At 47.2% G+C, this 9065-nt stretch overlaps 1 protein-coding gene across 3 annotated transcripts; it reads left to right on the top strand.

Moving 5' to 3' along the window:
* Positions 1-841: 841 nt before the first annotated feature.
* dclre1c (DNA cross-link repair 1C, PSO2 homolog (S. cerevisiae)) lies at positions 842-9065 on the top strand. 3 transcript variants are annotated; one of them, XM_086201635.1, is made up of 15 exons: positions 845-1358; positions 1457-1508; positions 3070-3154; positions 3451-3510; positions 3587-3642; positions 4980-5081; positions 5153-5225; positions 5319-5459; positions 5540-5641; positions 5873-6009; positions 6172-6226; positions 6545-6633; positions 6812-6906; positions 7006-7188; positions 7323-9062. In XM_086201635.1, exons 1-15 carry the CDS (start codon positions 1250-1252, stop codon positions 8063-8065), a joined length of 2082 nt encoding a protein of 693 aa, XP_086057761.1. In that variant the 5' UTR covers positions 845-1249; the 3' UTR covers positions 8066-9062. The 3 variants fall into 3 exon arrangements, with proteins under 3 accessions (XP_086057763.1, XP_086057761.1, XP_086057762.1); XM_086201636.1 differs by having other exon boundaries at positions 848-1358; positions 7102-7188; positions 7323-9060; XM_086201637.1 differs by lacking the exons at positions 5873-6009; positions 6172-6226 and having other exon boundaries at positions 842-1358; positions 7323-9065.

Genomic DNA, 9065 nt, shown 5'->3' with positions numbered 1-9065 from the left:
CAGTAGCACAGGACATGATGGTGACGCTGGAAGATGTCACAGTGTTGTGTGTTTCTTATCTTTGCATGTTTCTCCACACCCTTGGCTCCATCATTCATCTTCTCATGTTTGCATATTAACATTTTTTTCTTTTCAATTTGGTGTACTCATTCTCTTTCACTATGTTCTAGTTATTGTTTTCTTGTTGTTTTCCCTGGTTGCATTTCTTAGCAGAGTTAAGTAAAATTTTCCTGATACAGAAAAATAATGATTTTTGCTCAATTCCTTGAGTTCGGTGACGTTGACCAGGAGCTGTCAGGTACGTATGTCAACATCTAGAGAGCAGGGAGGTCAACGGTCAACATATGAAGCTGATATCAAGTCATTGGTGGTGTCTTATTTGTTATTTTAAAGTGACATTTAAATCAAAATGCATTCAAATCAATTGTATAATTTTAATTCTGTCATTTTATAATATTAGCAAGAGAAATGTATTGATCCAAATCAATTTTTTGGTGTCAAGTAGACACTTACACATGGGGGCTTGCCAACTGTAAAATCTCAATTTTATAAAAATAAGTAGCTTTAGTTGTATTTCAATGTATGCCGAAGTAGCGACATGACACTAATCAATGTACAAAAGGTAAAACAAAAAAATACATCATAACAGAAAATTCACCTTTAGTTAGACATTAAAATAGAACATTCTTCAATTCGATTTCGTGTCAGTCAAAGATCATTTTGTCCGCCAAGAAAAACTCACAGTCACATGTACTCACATTTCCCCAATAACGTCTGAAAATTCTGTTTAATGACAACTCGCCCTTTACTATCACTGGTTTGTTGTTTCAGAGGCCTCGGGAGACGGCAGTTAGCAAACACGCACGAGCTTCTCTTCGGTTGCCTGGTTACTGAGAACTTTCTTCTTCTGTGTTGGAGGGCGGTAGATGACGCCAGAGTAATACTAGAAGCCTATATTCAGGGATGTGGATAAGAATTAAAGGCAGAGGCGAGTTGGTGTTTGAGGAAAGGACGGATGCAAACATGTAGTTTGTTCGTCTTCACGCGAAAGGTCGAAAACTCCGCAGTCAGCTCGAACAGTCGGTGGCGGTAATGGCGGCTTTGCGCTTGTACCGTGAAAACATAAGGAAGAAGAGGACTTCGGTGGGCGGGACAATCAAACGCCGGGAGACGATTCCTAAACATCCACACCACATTCCTCCCGTAGAGACACTTAGATGACGACACGCCAAAGAGATTAGACGTCAAAATGAGTTCGTTCGCTGGTCGAATGAAGGAATATCCAACGATTTCTCTGGACCGCTTCGACCGGGAGAACATACATTCGCGGGCATATTTCCTCTCCCACTGCCACAAAGGTTAGCTAGCAAGCTAGCATCACCGTGGAGTCAAAATCTGCATCGACCACGGTTTCATCGCGTCACTTCGGTATTTTTCTCTTGTCTCTGTCCGACAGACCACATGAAGGGACTGAAGGGACCGATGCTGAAGAGGAAGCTGAACTCCAGGTCTCAGAGAGGTTTGACTGTGCAATATTGGGAAGTGAGGGTGGGCGACACTGGGGATACAGGGCTGGTATCACCGATACTGATACTTTCCACTTGAAATGTTATGATCATTGAATAATTTTGTGTTTTTGCCTTTAGTTAGTTGATCATGATTATGATAAAAGACAGGACACACATTTTTTGTTTTTTTACTAACTACAATATAAAACAATTTAACAATATAAAAACTAATAAAATAATTCCCCTAATAACAGTGTAATAATAGTTCAATCAGTCCGTTAAATGGCCTTTCTGATCACCTGTGACACTGAAAAGCATAACTTTGTGCTGGAGATGACCTGGATACTCCCGATTTTCTGGCTGAAAAGCCTCTACTGAAAACCTCTGACTCTGTGTCGGGGGTCTGGTTTGGGTTTGGGGGTCTCCCCCTCCTCCTCAACTCCTTTTGCAGCTTGGAGTTTAGGGTGAGCTACTTTTATATGTTTGTGCAAGTTTGTGGTGTTGCCACAGTGGCAAGTGAGTATATTGCACACATCACATGTGGCAGTGAAAAAGCTCCACACAGCTGCTCTTCCCCTCACGGTCACGGCTGCTCTCACTCAGTGCTCTGACCCTCCGCTCTCCGGCAAACGGGGTGGCAGCAGCAAAGTGCACCTGCCAGCAGCAGAGGGTGAGAGAGAGGCGCGCTGTTCAACTTGTTGGGATGATCTCCAGGAAATCCGAGTAGTTTGCTTGACGTGTAGAAGACAAAGTGCAATTAAAGTGTCAGTCTCATCACGCTCATATTGATCTGATACCGGTACTCACCTCGGTATCGATGCTATTGATATTTAGATCGATACACCCAGCCCTGTGAGGAAGGACGTTTTACTTTAGTGGTGCAAGAAACACACGACCCCACGAACCACAATGCTAAGACAAAGAAAGAAAAATAGTGTATTCAGTTCCAACTTTGAAAACTACTTTTATGTTTTATTTTTCCCCTTTTGGCACATCTGTATAACGGTTTCACTAAACTGCCCATCCTTATGTTAGGTATATGGTACCTAAATAAATGTGTCGTGTAACTGTAATCATCCCCGCTGATGCGTGGAGATGATCGATGTATGACGCAGGATGTTGGTTGTGAATCTGATAACACCAAAATTTAGAAACACGCTAAATCGCAGAGCTGATTTGCTGCAATCATCTGAAGCCAGTGGAACAGTCCTGGGCTGGCTGGGTGAACTCAAGCGCTCGGACACTCTGACTCTGATTATTGAAACGCACTAATATCAGCTGATATGGCGACTAATTGAAAATAAAATGCACCTTTACAATTATGACATTTATGTTGATGTTTTATGTCACAAAATATTCCACTGTGTTAAACATTTAATACTTTAGAGCAGTGGGTTTTAAGAATTCTATTCCTTCTATCATGCAGTAGAGGGCTTGAAACACTTAATTAGGCGTGTGCTGAATTGTTGAAGCAAAGGAAGACGCTAACTGTCACTCCTGTAAGAGTAGTGATCTCATGATTGTATTGTGTATCTTGACTGCTCTTCTTCTTTGTTTCCAGTCGTACAGTCAGACTTTACTGCTCCTTCGTGACCAAGGAACTTCTGCTCAGTAATCCCAAGTATGCTTTCTGGCAGGATTACATTGTGAGTTCCCTCCATGGATCGCTGGCTTTGCACGTATGAATGTAGGCTGTAATTGAACCACTGGACCAAAAAAAACAAAACCCCACTCTACATATTTTCATGTAAATCACAAAATTTCCTGTTTATTTTTTTCACTAGCTCACAGGTCATGTGACCCAGAGACTCCAAATCAATACCAGATATTATAACTAGACTGGACAGGCACGCTTTTTCTTTCTGACATGTTGAAACCACGCGTTAGTTCAGCTTGACTTGTTTTCGAGCTGTGTTTCTCAGTCTTGATTAATGTGCGGCAGGTTCCGTTGGAGCTGGAGAGCCCGACTCAGATCTCACTGGTGGATGAGGCGTCTGGGGAGGTAAAGACAGACACACTTGGAGCTTTCGCTTCTCCCAACCCTCTTTACAGCATCTCGTCTGGTGTGTGTTTGACAGAAGGAGGAGCTCCTGGTCACGCTGCTTCCTGCGGGTCACTGTCCTGGCTCAGTTATGTAAGTAGAACTTCTTCTTAGCGTCATTGCTTCTTGTATTTGATGGTGCTTGAAGTAGTAACTGGATTGATGAGGATTCCCTGAAGACAAGTGCAAACTGGAGGAAAGTCATAGCCACCTAGTGGTCACAGGAGGTAGTGTTTGCACCACAGGGCAGCATGAGTCTGCTGCCTCATGCAAAATCCGATATCAGGTTTCACCTCCTGGAAGGGCGTGATAGGGAGGAACGGCAGGCCCGACCTGAACCCGAGTGGTGTTCAGTTGTTAGACTTCTGTGGCATTTAAGCGAGTCTGCGGTGGCAGTGCTCCGGGGGTGGATGAGATCCGCCCTGGGTATCTCAAGGCTCTGGATGTTGTGTTTGCAGATGACGTGGTCCTCTTAGCGCCATCGGGCCACGACTTCCAGCTCTTGCTGGGACAGTTGGCAGCTGAATGTGAAGCGGCTGGGATGAGAATCAGCACCTCCTAATCTGAGGCCATGGTCCTCAGCTGGAAAACGGGGGTTTGCCCACTCCAGGTCGGGGGGGAGGTCCTACCTCAGGTGGAGGAGTTTAAGTGTCTCGGGGTCTTGTTCACGAGTGAGGGTAGGATGGAGCAGGAGATTGACGGGCGGATTGGGGCGGCGTCTGCAGTGATGTGGATGCTAAACCAGTCCATTGTGGTGAAGAGGGAGCTTAGCCAAAAGGTGAGGCTCTCAATTTACGTGTCAATCTACGTTCCAACCCTCACCTGTGGTCATGAGCTTTGGGTAATGGCCGAAAGAACAAGATCGCAAATACAAGCGGCTGAAATGAGTTTCCTCCTCAGGGAGGCTGGGCTCCCCCTTAGAGACAGGGTGAGAAGCTCAGTCCTTCAGGAGGGACTCAGAGTAGAGCTGCTGCTCCTCCAGGTAGAGGAGTCAGTGGAGGTGGTTCAGGCATCTGGTGAGGACACCTCCTGGAACGCCTCCCTTGGGAGGCATGCCCAACCGGGAGGAGGCCCCGAGGCTGACCCAGGACACGCTGGAGGGATTATATCTCTTGGCTCTCCTGGGAACGCCTTGGGATTCCCCCGGAAGAGCTGGTTTAAGTGGCTGGGGAGAGGATGGTCTGGGCTTCCTTGCTGAGGCTGCTGCCCCCGCAACCCGGACCCACCAGATAAAGCGGAGGACGACAAGGTTTCACCTCCATTGCACTCTATGGAACACATTCACACTCTAACTACTTGCTTTAAGGGGAAATATGCAATTTATAATAAGATTTGGAAAATGTTTCCTGTAATGATTCAATAATCTGGCAGGAAAGACAAGCATCAGTAGTGGTGTGTGTGTTTTTGTGTATACGTGTGTGTCTGTGTAGGTTCCTGTTTGAGGGTTCCCGGGGGAATGTCTTGTACACGGGGGACTTCCGGCTGGCTGTTGGAGACACCTCGAGGATGGAGCATCTTCACTCGGGCAGCAGGTGAACATCTTCTCTCAGGTTATGAGACATGAACCGAACCAGTTGAGTAACGTTCATCGTGTCTCACCCAGAGTGAAGGACATTCAGAGTGTTTATCTGGACTCCACCTTCTATGACCCACGGTTCTACCAGATTCCTTCTCGGGTAGGTGTCGTGGCTGAGAACACTGGGTGATGCTCAGGAGGAGGAGGGATCATTAGCGCGTAGTTCAGCGTCTGTTTCTGACGTCATGTGCAGGAGGCGTGTCTGAACGGGATCTCCCAGCTGGTGGGAGACTGGATCCAGCGGAGTCCGTATCATGTGGTGTGGCTGAACTGTAAAGCTGCGTATGGATATGAATACCTGTTCACCAACCTGGGAGAAGAGTTCAACACACAGGTGACACACACGCACATGTACAGATTCACAAAACATACACAGAAATGTGTTCGTGTTTTAATGTCAGGATTGAATGTCAGATTCACGTCAACAACCTGGTGATGTTCAAGAAGATGCCAGAGATCCTCAGCTACGTGACCACCGACCGCCACACTCAGATTCACGCCTGCCGACACCCAAAGGTTAGTCGCTCTCTCACACACACACACACACACACACACACACACACACACACACTTTCCTTCACCTTAACTTTAGCCAGAACTTTCACTAAAGACTGTTGTCTGAATATGGACTTCACCACCACACCTCTGGACTTGGGAACATCCAAACACTTGTCTTCCTGAGAGTAGACATAGACCTCGGTGTGTGTGTGTGTGTGTGTGTGTGTGTGTGTGTGTGTGTGTGTGTAGGATGAGGAGTATTTCCAGGGCAACCGGCTGCCGTGTGGCTGCACCGCATCTGATGGGACTCCCCTCCATATCATCAGCATCAAACCATCCACCATGTGGTTCGGAGAGAGAACGAGGAAAACCAGTGTCATAATAAAGTAACAGCAGGCTCAAAAGTGACCGTGGAAAATTCCCAACTGTCAATGTGTAACTACTAACTGGCAGTGGGATGGTAGATTAATAATTAACCAGGAGTCAGGATTGATGATAAATGTCGTGGCGTTTGGTTCATGAGTTCTCTGTGTTGTCATGTCTCCTAGGACAGGAGGGAGCTCCTTCAGGGCCTGCTTCAGTTTTCATTCCTCCTACTCAGAGGTGCATGTTTACATTCAGTCACACTCACCTTCCTGCAGGTTCATACTGTCCATTCGTTTGTGTTGGCAAGGACCTCATAAAATGACATCACACTATTGGAAGCTAAAACACAACGGCTGTTGGTGGTCCAGTGTTCTCTTCATTCTGACAGCACAACGCACAAACTGAGTCAGAACTATTTAATTCAAAATTTATTCCGGGGATATTTGCACAGTTCCCCTGTGGTGTTGATACGAAGGCTGGTGTGTTGATACAGTGTCCTGATGTCTGATGGACTGCTTTTATTGCTCAACAACACGTTGTGTGTCTCTGATTTAGATTAAAGACTTCCTGTCCTACCTGCGGCCCGTCTACATCTACCCCAGTGTCATCCCTATTGGCCAGACTGTCAGTGAGGTCACACAGCTGTGAGTCTTCCCTCTCTGGTTCTCCTGCATCCAAGTTCTGATGAGAGTTGATTCTTCATGTAAACTCTGGCAGTGTCCTTGACCACCACGGCGCTGTCAGACATGTAGGAGGGGCCTCAGCCCGGTGGGTTCACTGTCTCTACTTGCAACGCTAACTTGGACTTGTGTGTCTGAACAGGTTGAAGCAGATGAGCAGGAACACGTCTGAACAGGCCTTCATGTACAAACCACTGGGAGTCCTCAAACACGGCACGGAGAAACCACCTTCATACGGTGAGACACGCCCACGTGACCACGACAGCTGCTCCTCAAACACACCGTAACTAGTGGGTGGAGCTGTACCCTGATTCCTCCTCTGATGTCCTCTGTTAGCCAAGATTCCTTTTTCTCTCCTGATGGTTGGCCAGTCAGGTGGCTGTGTTGATTACCTGTTGAGTCATTTACTAGAGGAACACCTGTCATTTAAAGATCTGGACAGCAACGACGAGCTGTTCGATGGGCACGACCTGGCACCTGTGAGGAAGAAGAGGGCACTGAACCAGCAAGTGGAGGGTGGTAAATGTTGACCTGCTTTTTTCAGCCCTGTGAAAACACCATTCCATCTTCGCTCCACCATCGTTCAGTTTTAGTCACTGAACTGCTGATTAGTTGAACTAACTACTAACTTAGTCATTTCCCTCTGATCTCAGTGCCAGCTCAGAGTCTCCAGGCTGCAGCTCCCCCTGTGTGTTTGGAGGAGTGTTTACCTCTGGTGGTCACAGACACGCAGCCAGCTGCTCACAACTTCATGGACTGCATCGAGTCCAATGATGAAGAGGAGGAGGAAGAGGATGAGCAGACAGAGGAAGTAAACACTTCCTCGAAGGAGACGAATAACACACCAGAGACAGTGAGAGTTGAGGTGGAAGGTTGTGGCTCCTCCAATCCTCCAGTATGGCAGGATTTCTTCAAAACTGAGACACTGACTGACAGCCAGAACAGCCTCAACAGCCAATCACAATCCTGCGGCTCTGTCCCAAGCTCCACCCCCTCCAGGCCGACCGATTCACAGACCCCCGAGCTGTTCAGTGAAGAAGAAAACCTAGACACTGAAGACAACTTTAGTCTTACCCTGTCGGCCTCCTTGTCCAGTCATTCCTCCCAGAACCAGGACTCTTGTCCCCCCAACACCTTGATCCTTGAACCGGAACAGGAGGGGCGGGGTCAAGGAGACTCAGGGACCACAGTGGCGTCTCATAAGACATGCAGTGACGCCCTAAATATCCAGTCAGAGCTGGAGGAGGTGTCTGAGTCTCAGGTGTCGTCAGACTTTGATGTTCCCTGCACCCCTGAGTCAAAGATGCCTCCACCGGAGGAGCTCTCACAGCTGTACAGGAAGTTGGCATCGGGAGAGGAAGTAGTCATCAGGAAAGGATGTCAGGGCTCTGTATGATGAAGGCTGTAGGTGTGTCATGAGCTACTTCAGCAGCAACAGTCAAACCTCCCAACCACATGAACCTCAGTATGTACACACACACACACACACACACACACATTCCGATGCATTTAAAGCTGCTTTGTGCCACACATGAATTCCTGCACCTGCAGGCTCTGGTGACTGTTTTTGGTTTCTTCTGCTCGCCTTCACCTTCAATGAAGTGGAAGTCAATTTGTTCCACTGAGGATGGCGGCTGCTGAGGTCGCAGATGAGTGTGACCTTCACGTGACCCGTAGGTGATGCAGGGTCCACAATAACAGCCACCAAGTGCCAAATGTGGCTTGATAGTTGGGGCTGACATGTTGGTGAGTTCCAACACTTCTGATAACGCTGCAACTGTCCAATGGTCATGTTTTTAAAACAATAAACCCCAAACTGAGTGAGACAGCTGCCAACAGCTGATCTGTACTTTTACTATGAAAATGAACAAACTGAGCAGGAAGTTGAGGTCAGATCACAAACGCCGTTCTAAAGCCACTGTAGTGTTTGGCAAATATGAGGACAAAACCTGCGATCATCATGAAGAAATAAATGAAGTCATTGAATAGATTTTGCAAAAATTAAGGCCCTAAAAGCATTCAATTCAATGTCCAGAGGCACTAAATATTTAAATACACTTGATGGGAAGACACATTGTTGTTTGCAATTTATTTTGATTAGGCTGTACAACACATCAGCTGCTGCTGCTCCTACCAGCAGTGGCGCCACTGGCGGGAAGACCAGCGACCTGCGAGCGGTACTTGGGTCCCATGCAGCAGTGACCAGAGGTTCTCTGGTGTCACCACTGCGGTGCAGCGCCGCCCGTAGGCTTCAAATGACGGCGTCTGACATGTGGAAAGGGTAACCCAGCTGCACTAGAACATCCGTCCCAGCATCATTTCAGGTCCTCAGGCTGGTTCTGTGTCTCAAATGTGCAAATAAATTCTGCGACTCCAAGCCGTCTTGTGAGCTATTT

Source organism: Aulostomus chinensis, chromosome 4, assembly GCF_037954235.1.
Source record: "Aulostomus chinensis isolate RoL2024-O1b breed Wild chromosome 4, RoL_Achi_v1.0, whole genome shotgun sequence".
Classification (NCBI taxonomy): Eukaryota; Metazoa; Chordata; class Actinopteri; order Syngnathiformes; family Aulostomidae; genus Aulostomus; species Aulostomus chinensis.
The sequence above is the reverse complement of the archived record's forward strand: the minus strand, read 5'-3'. Positions and strand labels throughout refer to the sequence as shown.